Source organism: Tamandua tetradactyla, chromosome 14, assembly GCF_023851605.1.
Source record: "Tamandua tetradactyla isolate mTamTet1 chromosome 14, mTamTet1.pri, whole genome shotgun sequence".
NCBI lineage: Eukaryota > Metazoa > Chordata > Mammalia > Pilosa > Myrmecophagidae > Tamandua > Tamandua tetradactyla.
This window is the reverse complement of record NC_135340.1, coordinates 66,914,461-66,935,180: the sequence shown is the minus strand read 5'-3', so window position 1 is coordinate 66,935,180 and position 20,720 is coordinate 66,914,461. Positions and strand designations below refer to the sequence as shown.

Here is a 20,720-nt window from a genome sequence, read left to right as displayed (position 1 = left end):
AAATGTTTGGAAATGGATAGAGGTGACGGTAGTTCATTATTGTGAGAATAATTAACAGTACTGAATAGTGTGTGAACGTGGTGGAGAGGGGAAGTTTAGAGTCATGTATGTAACTAGAAGGAAAGTTAGAGTTAAAACATGGGAATGTTGAAGACAGTGAACTTACGGTAGACAATGTCTATGCTTAACTGTACAAATATTAAAACATTCTTTCATCAACTGGAACAAATACATGACACTATTACAAGGAGTTAACAGCACAGGGATATCTGAGAAAACATGTACCTATTGCTAACTGTGGGCTATAGTTAACTAATATTCTTTCATCAACAGTGACAAATGTACTACACCAATACTATGGGGTCAATAATAACTGGGGATAACAGGTATCGGAGGATTTGGGTATTCTTTTTTATTTTTATTTATTTTCTGGAGTAATGAAAAGATCACGGGGATGTATGCACAACTATGTGATGATACCGGGAGCCAGTAATGGTATACTTCAGTAGTTTGTATGGTGTGTGAATATGTCTCAATAATATTGCATTTAAAAATTGTACCCTTTAAAAAGGTGAATCATATGGTATATTAATTATTTCCAAATAAAGCTGCTAAACAAGTAAAATCTGAGGTCAACTATTTATATCAAATAAAGATATAAATGTAAAATAAACATAAAAATAAAAGATAAAACTAAAACAAAATAAAATTAAAATTAATTTTAAAGTAAAATGAAAATTGGCGGAAGGCTATTATTCTAAGTATGATACAAAACCCGGAATACATAAAGGGTACTGTGAACAGATTGAGCTACCTTACAATAAAAAATCTTTTTTATGTGAACAGACAAAAATCTAAGATATATATGTAGAAATTATGTGTGACGTGTGACAAATATAACTAGAGAGTGTTCTTTAAAAACATTATGTGGCTGCTATTAAACAGGAAACTATAAATGTTGGAGAGGATGTGGAGAAATTGGAACACTTATTCACTGTTGGTGGGAATGTAAAATGATTCAGCTGCTGTGGAAATCAGTTTGGTGATTCCTCAAAAAGCTATTGAGTTGCCCTATGACCCATCAATACCAATACTCGGTATATACCCAGAGGAGTTGAGGGCAGTGACATGAACAAACATTTTCACACCGATGTTCATAGCAGCACTATTCACAATTGCCAAGAAATGGAAACAATCCAGGTGCCATCAACAGATGAGTGGATAAACAAAATGTGATATAGACATACAATGGAATATTATGCAGCAGTAAGACAAAACGATGTCCCGAAACATGAATGAAACTTGAGGACATAATGCTGAGTGAAATAAGTCAGACACAAAAGGACAGATACTGTATGATTCCATTATTATGAGTCTGATAAAGACACCAGTGTTTTGGAGCAGCTAGAAGGAAAAATCTGAGTTGAGGGCATGGTAGCCCATGACCAACTCGGGAAACTGTTCTGTAGCTGCTTGTTGAAGTGTGCTTTGAAAATTATTGCTTTTTTTCTTTCTTTTCTTTGTGTGTGTGTATATATCCATATATATATAATATTTTACAACTAAAAAACGGTTTAAAAAAACTATAGGCCGTTATAGTACTATTAGTTAAAATAAATTACTGAAATAAAAAATTTGAAAATATTTAGTAACATAGCTATTACTATAGCAAAGTTTATATTTGTAATAATTTTTTACTTGATGTCTGGAGAACATAGTTTTGATAGTTGATCAAATGATATTTAAGATAACTGTTTAAAATTTAGAATTCAATTAACTCTGGTATCTGTATTTATAGATTTTTTTTCCTTCCTTGCTTTAATTTTAAATTGGTTTATAAAACATATTGTTCAAACAGGCCTTACAATGATTACTTAAATATATTTTTTAATATGCCTATGAAAAATCTAACTAAGATATCCATTTTAGGTGGTTAAGATTTCCATATGTTAATTGTAAAAATACTTGTCTCTTCATATTTTCCTGAAATAAGGAAAATATTTTGTAACATAGGTCATTACTATAGCAATGCAGATATTTGTAAGAATTTCTACTTGATATTTTGAGAACATTCACACTTTTGACAGCTGATCAAATGGTATCTAAGTTAGTTTTTAATGCTTGGAATTTAAGAACTCTGCTATCTGAATATGTAGTTTTCCCTTGTTGCCTTAATTTTAAATTGGTTTATGAAACTTACTACACAAGCACAGACTTTAAAATGATTATATGGATACTTTATTTACATATGCCTATGTTAAGCTAAGATATCCATTTTTGGTGGTTCCAAGTGTATTGTTTGTTTTCTTAAATAGAAAATAATTAAATAAAAACAGATATTTTTCTATATCATAAAACCAAAAAAAAAAAAATTAAAATCATTATGAACTCCCTAACAGAAAAGACAAAGGCTATGAATAGGTAATTCACAAAGAAGAAAAGAAATAAATGGCCTTTGCACATATGAAAAGAGATGCACCCTCACTAATAAGTAAAGAAATTACACCAGCAATGGTGTCTGTTTTCCTTTTCAGTAGTCGTTAGTCGGGTAGTAAAAGATTAAAGTGAGGATAATATACAGCACTGACTTAAGTACTATTATACCTGGGATTTTACCTAGGATTACGGGTAGTTTTTCCCTTTTGCTTATTTGTATTTTCTAATTTTTCAACAATGAGCTTTTATTACTTATGTTAAATATATGTTTAAAAAATTTAGTCTCAGGGTCTCTGTGCGCCTGCTGTCCCCAAAGCAAAAAAAATATATATATATGTTAAAAAGTTATTAATCTAATGTAAATATTAGAAATAATGTCCTTACGCCTTTTAGCCAAGCAGCAGGACAGATGAGGCCTGGGTGATGCAGGCAGGTGCAGAAGGAGACAGAATTCTACACAGTGAAGCCATTTAGAAGAAAGTGCTGAGACACTGAGTGATGGAAACATTTATAAGAATAAAATCCTAAGTGTCATATTTAGGAATCATGAAAGTGTCCTTGTAGGTTCCTCTATCAGAATTCAGGGCTGCAGATATTTAATATATATTTTGTGAAATGTAGACTCGAATTTCTTTTCTGCTTATTGGTCATCATGAATCATCTGGGTCCAGAGGGCATATAAATTAATGCCTTAATTTTTTAGATCTTACAACTCCTTTATCTTCTGTCTTGTACATTTAGTACCTAAATCAATGACACAAATAGGCTGCTTGTCTTAAAGTAATATGTTTAACAGAGTTTATTCCAATAATATCTCATTTATGAAAAAGTTATTTTTAAGCTGCTAATGACTGTATATGTACATATAAAACAGAGAAAATGTAAAAATATGTATTATTACCTGTATGTGAGGAGGGTGGCTTGTCAATGGGAGGGGAGTAGAGACATCTGGGGAGAGCCAACCAAAGAAGATGTACTAAAAAACATGTAATATGACCCTTAGCATTTATGTTAAATCAAAAATCGATTTGACAGATATTTGAGGATTTACTATATGCAGGTTTGGATATGAGTTATAGAGGAACATCAGCAAACAACTGTGACAAAGATCCCTACCCTCATGAAGCTTACATTTCAGAAGATAATAAACCAGACATAATAGGTTGGTAAATTATAAATTTTACAACTGTGATAATGCATAAAGACATAAAGTATATAAAATATTTAATACATACAATTTTAAGAATTATAATTAATTACAAAGTAATAGACATAAAATTAAAATATATACAGATTTTAAAATAAAATATTACTAATCAATAACTTAAAATTTAACAAAAATAAGAAATATTGAATTTCTGGTTGGTAAGTGTGACATCTACCAGACAGTTAAGTACATATTTGTTTATATTATGAAAACTGAAAAAAAAACAAACCCCAACTGTCCAAGAATTGGGTAGCCTGAATTTTAGACTTGATTCCACCACTGTCCAAACTTGGTAAAGTTCTTACTTTCTCTATTTCTGTATCCATAATCTCAGCTAGGAATAATATCTTCTCTAGTGGACGTCTCAGGTTTATTGTGAAACTCACATGAAGTATAGAAGTGTGCTCTAAAAAGCATCAAGTTCTATATAATTCAAGATAGATTATCCCAATGAACCCAACAAAAGACAAGCTGTTGTAATTCATTCCTAGAGAACCCCAGTGGGTCCAGTACAAGAGGCATTGCCCTACAGAATAGTTGACAGCTGACTAAATAACAGAAAGAGCTTATATACCAGATGTTACCATTTGGGGACTGCCAAGTCACAGCGCCCTTCCTGTCTGCCTTCTGTTCCCAGTCAACAAGGGCTGACTCCCAGCAGCCATGTTTCCTCAATATAACCTTGCCACCTGGCTATAGGTGACTGAATTAGAGGTGAACCAACAGGATTTCCATGCAGAGAAACCTTGAATTAGGAGAGAGAAACAGAAGGATGGACAGACAGAAGAATTCTGTCTAGGTGAAACAGTTACATTAGAAGTTGGAGCTATGAGTAACCATCTTCTACCTGCCATTTGGATCGGGAAGCCCAGTGGTCAAGAAAGAAAGAAGCCAACTGAAATCTGTCCAAAGAGAAACAGAGATGATAAACAGTCTTCCTTGGCCTGTTAGTGGCCTCCAGCCTGGTTCTGGTTCTTCTTGAGATCCAGTTCTTGGGCTTCATCATTCACCCATGAATCCTTATTAATTTTCCCTTTTTACAAGGGCTACCGTGAGAAGGCTTCTCTTGCCAGAGATCCTCAGCACGTAATCTAGGCCTGGCTCATTTGACAGGGTTACAGAACAGTGCAGAGGTAGTTTTTTTTTTTTTTTTTTTAAGAAAGACTGCCTTGCACCATCTTAACTAGGTCATGAACATATTGTGCAATAATGACAGGTACAGTCATTCCAACAAGGAGAGCAGGAAAACAGTCATAAGGCTGACTCAGGAGCAATACAATCGTTAACCTAAATTGCACCTATATTTAACATTGCTATTAAGGATAACAAACCTGATGGACCAGACCACATCTTCTGGGAATTTCTAACTGTGCTTAGGACTGCAACTTAAAGATTGCTGGTTCTGGAAGGTCACACCCAAAGATACAGACTCCCCCTTGCAAATTATAGAAAGTTGGAGAAATATGAATATTAACTTCTTGGAGCCTCCACGTCCTTATTTGTAACCTCCAAAACTAATAAGCAGAACTGAGAACTATCAATAGATCTTTACTTCCCCTGAGCCTCATCAATCTGGAAGGAATTTAGGAAACTGCAGTGGCAATACGTTTCCTTTATGCCTTCATTCATTTATTCAACAAATACTGAAATACTGAATTCTTACTATGTGCCAAACACATAGGGGCTGGGGATACAGAAGTAAGAAAAGAAAGTTCCTGCTTCTAGGAGCTTATATTCTAAGTGGTGCAGAGAGAAAATATACAAATAAAGATGTAACATACTGGTAATGTAAATGCTGTAAAGAAAAATCAAGCAGGGCAGGGATATAAGGAGTGATGGAATGTGTGTTATTTTATGTTTACTGGTCAGGCATAGTCTGATAAGGTGATATTTGAACACAGTCTTCTAAGAAGCAAAGGAGAAACTAATGCAGCACTCTGAGCACAGAGCTTTCCAGGCAGAGAGAAGTGCAGGCAAACGCCCTAAGGAGCGAACAAGTATGGGCCAGAGTGAGTCACATCAGCTCAGGAATGAGTTGTTGGTGGGGAGTGAGAAGGGAAGAACATGAGGTGCCATGTCGGCCTCGGTAAAGACTTTGACTCTTATTCCGAGGTGGAAAACCATTTGGATTCTGAATGACTAGAGGAGTGACATGGCTTGCCTTAGATTTAAAGGGATCACTCCAGTTGTGGTACTATGAATAAATTGTAGGGGGCAAGAATAGTAGCAGGGAGACCAGTTAGGAGGTTACTGCTATACTCCAACAGATACATGATGGTGGGTTGGACTGAACAGTTAAATGGTGGAGATGGTGAGACGTGTGGACTTCTAAGAAACTGTCATAGGGATCACTAATGCAGTAAATGTGATCAAAGAAAGGAGTGAAAAGTAATTCCAAGGTGTTTGGCTTCCAAATGAAGATGCTTGTTCTAGGGAGGGGAAAAAAAAGTGGTACAGATTGCTCACAGCAAACACAAGAAAGGACATAAACTCAGTAGTCTTTAGGGATTCTGAGAGCTGCGTATGCTGAAATGGTTTGGGCAAGGGTCAGGACTGGTGAGGAAGAACCAAAAGCTGCAACCAGGCATTGAGCAGAGCTGATGAGCAATGTGGCTAGAATAGAAAGTCATCTGTTAAGGCCTGAAGTTAAGACATCTAGATAAGGGGATGCAATACTGAAGGCAATGTCAAGGTCAGAGTTCAGAGTTTCCGTTCAGCTTAGGAGGCATGGATGACAATTTAAACAGGATAGTAGCAATGGTAATTTATTAAGTACCAGGCATTATGCTAAAAGTCTTTATGTACAGTATCTCATTTAATCCTTACAACAACCCTGTGAATCAGCCCTATTTTACACATAAGGACATGGAGGCTCCAAGAGGTTAAAAAACTTATACAAGGTCACAAGGCTGTAAAATGTGGATTTAAGCTTAGGTCGGATCTGACATTGTAATACTGCAAAGGTTCAATGTCTCAGCAGGCAGCTGGAATCATCTCAGAGGTTCAAATTGGGTGGGTGTGAGAATTGTAAGTACATGTGGAAGCATAGTCCAAGGTTACAGACATGGATCTAAGTTTGTGGTTAAAGCTGGGCATGAAAAAACAGGCTTGGACTGGAGTTTGACCCAGGAGACTCACATCTCAGTTCTGGCACCAGCATCTGCACTCACCTAACTACAGCAGCACCAGATTACCTGGCTTCTGTCCTAGTTTTAAAGTTAGGCAAGGAAGCGTGTATATGTGTGTATGTATGTAAATGTGTTTATACATAAATTATAAATGGTTTGTTAGAGCTAAGCAAGGCATTGCAGATGCTGACAATTTAATGAAAGTAAGTATTCTGTTTAGCTCATTTTGTAATACCACCACTCCATTATACCAGGGCATCAAAGATAAACAGTGGAGTTTGTCAGATCTCTGCATTGCAATTGACATAGTGTTCTGTCAAACATCTCTTCATTCTTTAAGAAACCTTGGGAAGAGGTCACATATCCTTCTCTTCACTTGGCTCATTCAGAGATGGCCTCTGGCTCTATGAGGAAGAGACCGTGGCAAATTCATACTGCTCTTTCAAAGGTAAACAATCTTTTGTTCCACCAGCCAACTTGTAAGGATGCATTAAACATAAAATTTCATTCTCCATTTGCTAGTAATGCACAGTGATGAACCCAATATAGATATTGTAGAAATAAGCTCTATAAGCAGCATATACTGGTAAGAGCTAATCATTATGGCTGTTAGAATTCAACAAGACACTATCCTGTTCAGAAGTTGTCTTGGGTGACTGTATTGTCAGGCTCAAGTAATACACTTCTTCTAGACAAAGGAACTTAGCCCATGGAGATGTGATATCCAAGTGATAGAATGAGTCAGTGGTGAAACTGGGTCTACAATTCAGATCTCCTAATTTCCAGTTTAGTCTTTTTTCTTCTCTACCCAGAAGCTTTTAATATCAGATACTGGACCTAAATGATAAGCAGTCTGAAAATAAACAGGCATATAGGGTAAAAAGAAAATTGGCCAACATGTTATACATGACAGACCTATTCAAGGGTAGACCCCTCTATTGGTTTTGAATTCAAGAATTTACTCAGGAGCTGAAAAGGCTGAGATTAGGAGCTGACTGATTCACTCAGTCTACAAACATGATAACCAGCCCACTAACTAAATGTGCTATATTTTATAATACACACCACAGCATCTGATGGAAAACAGTACTTTTAAATAATTTTATATGAAGCAATTCTATGTATGTTTTTTAAACTAACTTTTAAAAACATATTCCCAAGCGACAGTGACACAGCAATTGGAAATAAGAAAAAAGAGTAACTCATCTTCATTTTAGTGGCTGCATAAGGATCTCTAAGGTAAGGTCATGACTTTGTCATCCTATTGTTCGACATTAGAAATTTCGATTCCTTCTGTAGTTAAGGTAAACCTAACAAAACAAGGTTGGTAGGATTAATTGAATGGTAGAAACTCGTTTTTTTGTTTAGAAGAATATGGATACATAGGAGCTCTCCCATACATTGCTAGCAGCAATGTGAATCAGTACAGTCATTTCTGGACAGTAACACAGCATCCCATAGACTTGAAGATATGCATTCCCTGTGATCCATCAAATGCTACTTCTAGATATATACCTCAAAATACTCTTGCACCTGTTCACAAGAATTCTCACTGCAAAGTTGTTTGTAGCAGCAAAAATTTGCAAACAACCTAAATGTCATTTAAAAAGTGGATGTTACAATATAGAAAATAAAATGGAATTAGCGCTATGTTTCAACATTTAAATTTCAGAGACATGTTGAGTGATGAAAGTAAATAGCAAAAAGATAGGAACAGTATGCCATGGGATTTAAAATATACGAATATAGCATTACATCTTGGCAAAATCATAGTGAAAGTATAAAACTATGCATGGAAATGATAAGCCAAGTGGCCACCTCTGAAGAGACAAGGAAATGAGGTGTGGGAGGGTTATTATATGAAGGTTTCACTTGCAGCCTCAGGTGTTTATTTGATGTGAATTGTTAGACAAACTGACAAAGTGAGTGGTGTATACATTTAAAAAAAAATAATTCTATGTAGTTTTTCTTTATGCTTGAAATTTATAAAGAAGTGGGGTAAAGGGTACTGGTTCTTAATTAATTCTTATATCTGTATAAGCTCTAGAAATAGCTCTAAGAATTGTGATACCAGTCTACCAATTCAGAGATATGACAAATCTAATGACACAGATCACACCAAAAGTCTGAAAGCTGCTTGACAGCTAGAACATTCCTCCAAATCAGAATTAATCATTTAAAAGGCAAATGCTTTAAACCACACACACAAACTTAGATGCATACTGAGGTGTTAGCAGCTCATTGTCCCATAGAACTGATAATGCCTTTTGCCCCTAGCGCCACTCCAATTTTATCCCAGGTTACCATTTTAGAATCTAAATTTTTTTTATTTAAAAGCAAATCAGGCAGTGAGACTATGGCTCAGTGGCAGAATTCTCACCTGCCATGCCAGGGACCAGTGCCTGCCCATGCCAAAAAAACAAAAATCATCTTTATTACCATATAAAGACATTTGGATCCCAAAAGGAAATGGAAATTTATCTAGTTATTAGAAATTGACTTTATAACTTAATATATGGCCTGGGTATTAAAGGGTTTCAAAGTATGTGCATTCTTTCTTGATGGCTTTAAAAAGTCAAATTATGGAAACAGTCAAACCCATTAGGAAATTGCCAAAGTGGTGGCAATGAATGTAGAATTCCAGGAATAAGCTTCTCAGTAAGAAAATAAGTCCTAGGTTTCCCTCAGGTAATACGACATCTTAGATCCTAAACTGATCCTTATTTCCAAAGTTTAGATTAGCAAAAGGGCTCTATCTTTTTCCAGTCAATTATCTCATTACTGCATTTCAGAATCTGCTTGCCTTTTTGAGGTAACCTGAGTATATGTTTAAATTCACAATCTATAATTGGATTTTCATCCAAAACATATTTGCATGTTTTAGAGCTCTGTGATTCCAGACGAAATTAAGTTGTTGGGAAGGTAGAAGACCAGAGATATTACGAAATGAGGGGTAGAAGGCAAATAGAAAAGTGAAGAGAAGAATGGTTTTAATTTGGTTAGGATATAGGGTTAGTTCTTGAGGAGAGAAAAGATGTTTTGCAGAGCAGATGCATTTAAAAAGGTTTCTCTGCAGTTTTTCATAGCTTTCATGTACATTTTATATATGTTTTGAAATATGCTCAAGTCTTATTCCATCTTAATATGTAAGTCATCCAACAAGAGATTTTTGTGTGAGGACAAAACTTTTTCTTTTAAGCCTTTTAGACTAGCATATTTTAAGTATAGTCATAATTCAAAGATGCTGAAAGTAAAAATTGGGTTGTAGTTTTCATTCTAGCAGATAATTCTCATTATCTAAGTAGTGAAACAGGAGCCATATTTGCTGGCCATGTTTTATTTGTCCTTTTTCTTTAAACAGGATAACCAAAGATACAGACAGTATTCAATAAAATAAAATAGATGAAACAAATTTCTAAGAGACTGCGATGTCACATGCTACATTTAACCTAATTTTATTCATGCTTGCCTTGGGGGACAGGAAATATATCATTCAGTAAAAACATACAGTAAAAACAAAATGTCTTATCATGAACTTTTAAACTACAATAATGATGTACCTTAATTACTTCCATGCACACAAGTCTAACATTACAGTTTGTTTTAAAAAATAAACACAATTAAGACTTCTAGGAGCATTTTATAATAAAGTAATTCCTAATTTTTCTTTGTAGATAGATCAAGCACCTCCAAAATACAAATTCCTATACACAGTGAGCTCTTTACTTAAAATGAACACTTAAGTAAATTAAGTACGTGGACAACCTTAGAATAAGCTGACATTATATATTCAGCTAGGTAGGCAACAAACCATAGTGCCAAATGGAAAAAGTGTATTTGTAAATAAATTTCAAAACTAAGTTAACTTTCTATATAATTAAATACAGAAAATATACTGATTTGCTAAAAATAAATAAGATGTGATGTATTAACACTTCACTATAAAGAATGCATACCAGAACATTTATAAACAGTGACTGAATCTTGAGAATAGTTTACTATAATAAACGCTGGCTAATACAAGTGCGTATTGTGAAGCACTATGGGTGGTATACGTTTTGCCACATACTTTTGTTACCTTGAGGTAGATAACACATGTGTACCAAATTCGGCATTCATTTTCAGTTGCTGCTGGTATCATGTGTTTTAAGAAATGTGTACAGTATGAAAAACTTGAAAATACTCATGAATGAAAAAATGTTTTAGGAAAAAAATAGATATTTTCATGCAATTATGTACAGTCTCACTGTGTAAATTTCAAGGCAAGATTTGTTTCCTGTAAAACAGATCATTGTTCTAGGAGAGAATGTTTTTACTTAGTGCATTTCTTTTGTCTCTGCCTGCATTGCATTATTTTGCTCTATTTTTAAAATCTTTGTGTGCAAACGACATGCCAGTTAAAATGAAAACTATCTCACATGTAGAAAATAAGTCTGGGTTTTAAAAACCAAAAACTAATGAAATCCTTACTAAAATGACACCATCTGATTCAAGTAAAAAATGACTTAAACACTAGTAATAAAAAAGACAAAACACTTTCATGAAGAATACAAAGAGAAATGTCTGCTGAGTGTTTTTAGTTTAGATGTTTCAGAATGCTGCTGTATGTTTTATGAGGAATTTGAGGGGAAGATTTCATAGCAGAAGGTGTTAATGTGGCCTGTATTGACTTAAGTGGTGACCCAACTGGACTGTGAAACTGTGGGATGCCTATGGATTCAAGCTGCTTGTTAAAGAGGAACTCCCCATTGTTGTTCAGAAATCCTTCCTCATTTCCTCTCTCTCCAAGCTTCCCATCCTCTGGCTCAGTTTCTAGCATTTCAGCATCTTCTTTCCTGCTAAAGAACCTGTCCAAGTAACTGGTGTAAGTGTTTTCCTTGTCAATCTGTTCATCCTTCCTTACCTCACAACAAAACTGACTTATGAGAAAACAATCCTCCCCACCACTCACAAACTGGCTATCCCAAGAAGACTGGTACAAGGCTTCTAATTGAGCCAAATTGGCCATTCCTTTTTCCTCTTTTTCTCGGCTTACTGACTTTGATATCAAACTTTTCAATTCTAATTGGGACACTGAGCTATTCAAGTCATTTAATTTATCAACAACATCAGTAGGCTCATGTTGTGAACTAAGTTGAATAGTTCCTGCAATAAAGGAATCAAAGTCAAATCCCTGATTCTTTTCCCTTTCTTTTTCAGCCAGTTGCTGTGATGCTTCCTCTAGAGCTATCTGAGCTTTAACCAATCCATTCCTTTCACATTTTGACTTGCCTTTCTTATCTGATTTTTCTTTGCTTTGTTCTTTCCAATTGGAAAGATCTATAATAAGCTTGGGTTCATAATAATGATTAACTTCACTCTCTCTCCAAACTAAGTTATCTAAATATGATGATGACCTCATTTTGTAGTTACAAGTATGGCTACACTCCAGATCACAATATTTGTTTTCATGATGATCTTGGTACTGCCAACAAGGCTCAGTAGAGTAACTGGTATCAAAAGCAGGATCCTCCAGATACTTTTCACGATCTCCATCCAAATATTTTCGAGGATCAACTTGTACTACTTCTTCATCAGTGACATCAGACAGAGCTCTTGGGTCAAGTTGAACTTCCTCAATATCAAAGTTGTTATGTATAGGCCAATCATGCTCTGAAAACTGACAATCATGGTACCTGAAAAATAAGAAAACAGTGTTAATCCATGGGAATGATTTCATTATTAAACTCAGCTGCCTTCTATGTGAAAGCACTGTGATGAGACTCTAAGAGGACAACAGCAGTGTAAGTCATGCACTTTCCCAGAACTTATACTCTTACTAAGTGCAATACACACAGTATGTAGTAACTGCCAATGAAGTATATAATTTCGTGAGGAACTCCAAATTCTCCTTCCTTAAACCAATTATTTCACACTTAGTCCCAATATTTTTCACCCACCTCAAATACAACTGCAGATAAATATCTGGGCAACTGGCGTCGCTGCAATTCAATTCCAACATGTTTTCATGCAGCAAAAAAACACTTTATGGATACAAAATGCAAATCTCTAACCTCAAGTATCTTAGAAATTTTCATCCTACTGGTAATAAAGTAAACCAGGCAAGAGAGGAAGGAAGGCTTGCGGGAATTTATCAGCATGAACAGATAAAATACATGCTATTGAAAGTAGTGTCCTCTCAGTGTCACATCACAGCAAGTTGACCATACCCTGCCCAAGTAGAGGCAGAATGAGAGAAAGAGACAAAATTGGGGGACAGGGAAGACAGAAAACAGGTTAGATGACTTAAGTATAAGAGAAAATGTAGAGGTTAGAAGATGGGGGGGGGGTATGTGTGAAAATGGGTTGGTAGATTATACTGGCTGCAGAGTAAACATTTTGTAAATAACAGTATTTACAAATAAAACTCAGTATTTTAGGATAAAAACAGCAATGAATAAAATAATTTCAACAGTAACTACTTGTAAATTATTAGTTAACAACTAATCTTTGACATCTTTTTTTCAAAAGAGAAGTTTAAGATTATTGGTCCCAAATCTGGCTGTACATCAAGATTATCTGAAGAATTTAAATAATACTGGCTCATTGTTATATGCTACCTACACCACCACTGTAAAGCAGAATTATATCTAAACTTTCCCCAGAAAATTAAGAAATCCTAAAAAGGGGACTGAAAGTAGAAATTCTTTATTACAATATTATCCATTTTTTGATAATTAACCTTCAAACCAGAAAAATCCCTGATACAAAACCTATGCTGCTCTGTGGTAGAATGCTCACCTTCCCATGCAAGAGACCCGGGTTCAATGCCTGGACCATGCACCTCAGACCCCCCCCACCCCCCAAAAAAGAAAAAAGCAACCCTACGCTGACCATCCCAAAACTAATTTCATGCCTTTAGGAAAACAGATTTGAATTACAGCACATACCATGAGTCACAAATAACTTAGATTATTCCTATATAGTTAGGTCATATGAGACACTATAGATATACCTTACTGAATAAAGTTAAATCTTGTCATTCAGTATCTTACAGTTTTGGTGATATTGATAAAATCAAGTTTAAAAAGTTTGTTTTCCAACCTTCAAACCCTCACATTTAAAGGACCTTATAATTTTATTAATTAAACATGCCTCAATAACTTTGAAAATGTTTCAAAGTATATTTAACTTTCCCATTAATTATTTAGTAACTATTTTACTAAATATTTAAATTGCATAAAGGCTATTCAAAGATATAAGATTGCCAGAAACCCAAAGAGGTTTATTAATTTTTAAGGCTTCTGTACTGTCACATATTAATTTTAAAATAAATTTGATTATACCATACTTCATTGAAAATTCAATATGTTTTTCAAATTTAGGACCAATGTACCTTTCCCAGTTATAAATGTGACTGTGAGTTTCATCCATAAGCAAAATATCATCAACTTCATCTTCAATATGAAAAGGATGACTTGAAATTGGCTCATCAGTTGGAAAAGAATATATGCTCATGTAAGGATGGGAGAGTGCTTTTTCTGCTGTCAGCCGATCCATGGGGCTAAATGTCAAAATCTGTTCCAGGAAATCCAGTGCTGCAAAGAAAGGGTAGAAATTTTTTTATTGAATTGCTTATTTTTTAGAAAAATCAAAAGCTTTGGTCTCATTTCCTTAAATGATGAGCTAACTGATCACATTACCAATTCACACTACAATAGGAATAAAACACCTTAATTGTACTACAAGGTCCAACAACCCATAAAGGAAAAAAAAAATGAATTATACAATTAAAAGATGAATTAGGATGCGGAGAAAGAGGCACACTTATCCACTGTTGGTGGGAATGTCAAATGGTGCAACCACTGTGGAAGGCAGTTTGGCGGTTCCTCAAAAAGCTGAATATAGAACTGCCATACGACCCAGCAATACCATTGCTAAGTATCTACTCAAAGGACTTAAGGGCAAAGACACAAACGGACATTTGCACACCAATGTTTATAGCAGCGTTATTTACAATTGCAAAGAGATGGAAACAGCCAAAATGTCCATCAACAGACGAGTGACTAAACAAACTGTGGTATATACATACGATGGAATATTATGCAGCTTTAAGACAGAATAAACTTATGAAGCATGTAATAACATGGATGGACCTGGAGAACATTATGCTGAGTCAGTCTAGCCAAAAACTAAAGGACAAATACTGTATGGTCCACTGATGTGAACCGACATTCAAGAATAAACTTGGAATATGTCATTAGTAACAGAGTCCAGCAGGAGTTAGAAACAGGGTAAGATAATGGGTAATTGGAGCTGAAGGGATAGACTGTGCAACAGGACTAGATACAAAAACTCAAAAATGGACAGCACAATAATACCTAATTGTAAAGTAATCATGTTAAAACACTGAATGAAGCTGCATCTGAGCTATAGGTTTTTTTTTTTTTGGTCTGTCTGTTTGTCTTTTTTTTTCTTTTTCCTTTTTTTTTTTACTATTATTATTATTTTTTCTCTATATTAACATTCTATATCTTTTTCTGTTGTGTTGCTAGTTCTTCTAAACCGATGCAAATGAACTAAGAAACGATGATCATGCATCTATGTGATGATGTTAAGAATTACTGATTGCATATGTAGAATGGTATGATTTCTAAATGTTGGGTTAATTTCTTTTTTTCCGTTAATTAATAAAAATAAAGAAAAATTAAAAAAAGATGAATTAGTTTTATTTCTGACAAAATTAACTCATGTGATTTATTCTGTTAAAAAGACATTTATTCAATAAACAGAGTAAATGTTCTCAAATGTACCCTAATCTCATAATATGGCCAGTTATAAGAAAAACACAAGGGATTTTTGAATCAGATATATGAAACTGTAGTTTTTGGTCGTTTAAAATAACAGCAATTTTATATTCAGCCTAATAATACACAGATCCTAATCCCAGCTTTATAACTCACTAGCTAAATGAAATTATTAGCTGTGTATAACTGGGCAAGTTACTTAACTTTCCTGAACAACTTCAATTTCTTCATGTATTAAATGGAGATAATATATATGTATCTCATAAGGTGTAAAGAACAAATGTATTGAAGTATAGTGTTTAGTATGTAATAAAAGCGCTTGTTTCACAGCATTGCACTTGGTCATTTAAGGGCTCTATAGGCTGCCACACACACACAAAATTCTTCCCATTAACTCAGCCTGTTAGGTCTTCCTAGGCTTCTTACCCAGCCTAAAAATATATAAAACTTAAGCTTTTACAGATATATCACTCCACTTTGAGACATGAAATTAATTACTTTAGTGGTCACTGAAGTTGTGGCTCTCTCCAACATTCCTGCTACTTTCAAGCTCGCCTTGAACACCTCATCCTCTTAACACACTAATCCACAAACTCTTACATAAATCTGTTTTGCTTACAGGGATTAGTCTCACACTATTACTTTTGCTTGAGTTTTGCTCTTCCCTCCATCTTTTCCTTGCCATGAACTTTTGCATTCCCCCAACCCAATTCTCTTTCACCACCAAATCACGTTCATACCCACACTTAGTTATCATATCCCAGCTTGGCAAGAGCAAATGCTGTCACTATGTGCACCTACTGCGCATTGTGGCAGGTAATCAGAAGTATAAATTGAAAGAGTACATGGAGTGAGAACCAGGAAAAGGGATATACTTTCTGGAATCTGGAAAATTATTCTGAGGAGAAAAAAGATCCCAGACTGTCAAGCCAAAAAAGGAGAAATTAGAGTTGAAGTCTTAGGTATGTCTTACATGAGAAAGCAGCATACCTAAGGATAAAAAAAGCTAAATATTCCCAAACAGATCCTACTTACACACACACACACACAAAAAAAACATATAGTCATTAACAAGATGGTTACTCTGATGTCGCACTACCTTCTCGACTAATTCCTGGAAGCAGCTGGGTTAAAGGTTTGTGTGGCTCAGTCATGTCATTTCTAATGTAAACTGGAATTACGCTGAGAAGCTCCTGACGATCTTCCTCATGTACAACTGGAATAGATTCTAAAATCAGCTGCATCTGTTCAAGTTCATGTGCACCTGAGGGCAGAAAAAACACCAAATAAAACATTTCTCAACATTTGCTTATTTGGCAGTAAGCATACTAAAACTATAGAAAACGAATTTAAATGCAATGACCACTGCAGAGAAATGGCTTTATCCAGCAGTTCTCACTGACTTGGTATCTGCTCAAAAAGCCTTTCTATTTCAATTCCTGCTTATTGGTATATTTGGATTTAGCTGATTTGTTACCAGAAAAAAACTGACTCCTGGAATTTGGCCTCACATTACGGATACAGTGAAAAGAACAATGAATTTGATCTAACAGTCATGGACACTAACTTTGCTATACTACTTATTAACTGGCTATAACTGTAGGGAAAATAACATCTCTAAGATTTGAGTTTATCATCAATATAATGGAGAGCTGGACTGTAGAATTTTTATATGTGTTAGGCTCCATTAGCATTTTTAATTCAGGACTTACCACTGAAGAAATAATAAGGGGAAATAATAAGAATAAGAATAACATTAGGCTAAAAGGCTGAAAAGCATTCCATTTGCTTTACTACTAATTTCTAGATATTCATCCAACATTCAAATTTTTCTTGAGGCATATATTTCTAGGCACCTGAAATATAGCTATGAAATAAAACATACCAAGTCCCTGTTCTTGTGAACTTATAAGCTAGTGACAACTCTGTACAGACACAGTATGTCAAATGTTGACAAACGCTATGAGGAAAAATAAAAGTAAGCTAAGGGGGATAGAGAACACTGGGGTTGGGGATAGGGTTGTTAATTTATATAGGATGCCCCAGGGAGCTCTAACTGAGATGGTGAAAATTAAGAATGACACCTGAAGGAAGTGAGAGAATATACCATGTGTGCATATGGAGGATAAAAGTTCTAGGAAGATGAAAAAATAAATGAAGAGGCCCTCAGTGTGCTTGCTGTGTCCAAAGAACAAGTACAGACAAGTGTTAGTGAAGTATAATGGCTGAGGGGGTGGAGAAGGAGTAAGTAGTAGAAGATGAGGTCAGTGGTACCAGATAAACAAAAGGTTTGCTTTACCCTGATTCTGATGGGAAGCCAGGAGAGAGTTTTGAGCAGAGAAATGACCAGGTCTGACTTAAGTTTTAAGATAACAACTCTGGATGCTATGTGGTAAAACTAGATGACACAGCAAATATGGAAGCACAGGAATTAGAAGAGCCTCATTACACCAGGAGAGACATGACGGTTGGATTAGTTACCAGTGATAATGGTAGAGATAACAAGCAGATAACAAGAGTCTGGATATTATTTTGAAGGAATAGTCTACAGGACCTATACTGACAGAAGTTGGCCACAGCAACTAAAAAATGGGGAAGAGAAGAAAAAAGTGTGAGGGAGTAACACCAGGAACTCAATTTTAGATAGATTAATTTTGAGATACCTATGGGCTGAAGATAAAAATTGCAGATTCTTCAGATATAAATGGGCTTAAAAGAGGAAGAGAATGATATCACCCAGGGATTAGGTGTAGCCAGAAGAGAAGAGTTCAAGGACTGAACCCGGGATATTCCAACATCTAGAGAACAAGGAGAACAGGAAGAATTAAGCAAGAAGACAGGAGAGCCAGTGAGTAAGGAAAACAAAGATCAAGAGAGTGATGTGTTGGAAGACAGGTGAGAAAATGTTTCAGGAAGGATGGAAAGATCAGCTGCAACAAATACTGGTGATAGTTCAAAATGAAGGCTGAGGATCAGGAATTTAACATTATGACGGTCAATGGTGAGTAGGTTTGTTGGTATGGTAGGGAGCAAAAGTTTGTCTAGAGAAGGTTCAAGAGAGAATGGAAGTAGAGGAATTAAAGACAGCAAGAACACACACATCTTTTGAAGAGTTTTACTTTAAAAGGGAACGGAAAAAATGTGATAGTTGAGGGGGATATGGGGCAGGAGAGAGATTTTGTAATTTCTAAAACTGGAAACATACCATGTTTGAATATCAATAAAAATGATCCAGTAGAAGGAATAAAATGAAGATGAAAGGGAGGGGAAAAAGTACTGGAGCAAAGGCCTGAGAGAGGAGAAAGAGGAAAGCATCTACTACTGCACAAGGGAAGGACTGCCCTCGGACAGATTCACCAACAGAATTAACATGCTAGATGCACAACAGACATGCAATGAAAAATCTGACTAGGGCACTTTTTTAAGTTACCCATATGTGCAATGAATGCTTAGTTCCTGCTTTTTATTACTGTTCATTTAAGGCTTATATCTAGTAAACACTTAGATCTCCCTTCACAATACTTTTATTGAATTCTTGCTATTAGATGTTTTACTGGTATGTTGGTAATGTAAAATGGTGCAGCAATTCTGGAAAACCGTTTGGCAATTCTTCAAAAAGTTAAACCTAGAGTTACCATATGACGCAGCAATTCCACTCCTATTATATACCCAAGAGAAATGAAAACGTGTTCACACAAAATCTTGTACACAAATAAGCAGCACAATTCATAGTAGCCAAAAGGCAGGAACACCCACATGTCCATCAACTGATGAATGGATAAGCAAAATGGGGTTGATGTATGTAATGGACTATTATCAAGCAATAAAAAGGAATGCAGTACTGATTGACATATCACAACACAGATGAACCCCTAAAACACTGGACTATGTGAAAGAAGCCAGTTCACAAAAGGTCACATATTGTATCACTCCATTTATAGGAACTATCCAGAATAGGCAAATCCACAGAGACAGAAAGCAGAAGAATACTTTTCAGGCACTGGATTAATGGGAAATGGGAACTGATACTAATGGTTTCAGAGTTTCTTGGCGGGGGGATGAATTGTTCTAAAATTAGATTGTGGTGATGGCTGAATAATCCATGTTAAGTGGATGAACTGTATGGTTTGTGAATTATATCCTAATAAAACTTTTTTTAAAAAAAGGTTTTTGCTTTTCTTGTTCTCTCTTGGATTACTCTGGAGGAAGCCACCTGCCATACTATGAAGACAATAAAGCAGCCCTATGTGTAGAACTGAGGCCTCCTGCTAATAGTCATGTGAATATGCTATCTTAGAAGAGGACCTGCCAACATCTTGCATGAGAGAATCTGAGCAATCATCATCTAATTAAAGCACCCCTAAATTCCTGACCAACAGAAACTGTGAGATAATAAATGTTTGTTGTTTAAGCTACTCAAGTTTTAGGGTAACTTCTTATACAGCAACCAATAATACAGTAATTATATTTATGCCAGAAGGGACTTGAATAGGAATGTAACCTCCTATCAGTGTACTGTACCTAGGAAAACATACAATCCACTTAACCATTTAGTTTTCACCAGTCACTGGTATTTTCTCATATTTTCTAAACTGAAATCCAAACACTATCAAACATCTTAGAAATACAAAGATAAATAGAAAAAATTTAAAACACTGGTTTATGTTACATAAGCGGAGCACTGTTACAAGTATGAGCATTAAAAAATGTTCAGGGGCATTTCTGCACGTTGTTCTTCAGTAATGCTCTCCTTTGTTCCCTCATCTTTTAATATTTCTTTTCTAAACAGACTTGCCTCATTCTCTTCCTTCTGCTCTTTGAACCACTCTGAAGACTGGTTAGAGAGAAAAGAAAGTAATGTCAAAAACGTGGAAAGGACCTAAAGCACCCTCACATCAGTTCCCTAAATAAAAAAAATCTTCAGTACCTATTTCCTAGTTTTTCATGTGGACACTATTCTGGCCTCATCTTAACTAGCCATAAATATCTTTACTATTATTTGACACCCTGCTTTCATCAAACTTATCTCACTGATTAATGTATGCACTAGGCTCTTGCCTTTATTTATATGGGTACTCTTAAATGAATACTACTTTTCTCTCTTTCCTCTTATCAAAATTCTTCACTATTCTGATGTAGTTAAACCCTCTTTTGACTCCACTA

General features: G+C 35.3%; 1 protein-coding gene across 5 annotated transcripts in view; it reads right to left on the bottom strand.

The window, feature by feature from the left end:
* Positions 1–3,801: 3,801 nt before the first annotated feature.
* MAPK6 (mitogen-activated protein kinase 6) overlaps positions 3,802–20,720 on the bottom strand; it is a 50,097-nt gene continuing 33,178 nt past the window's right edge. For all 5 annotated transcript variants that reach the window (XM_077127908.1, XM_077127910.1, XM_077127909.1 and 2 more), the window contains 3 exons: positions 16,657–16,821; positions 14,147–14,348; positions 3,802–12,446 (listed from right to left, as the gene is read on the bottom strand). In XM_077127908.1, the coding sequence (XP_076984023.1) occupies positions 11,348–12,446; positions 14,147–14,348; positions 16,657–16,821 (1,466 nt within the window). In that variant the 3' untranslated portion in view covers positions 3,802–11,347. The remainder of the gene's footprint in view (positions 12,447–14,146; positions 14,349–16,656; positions 16,822–20,720) is intronic.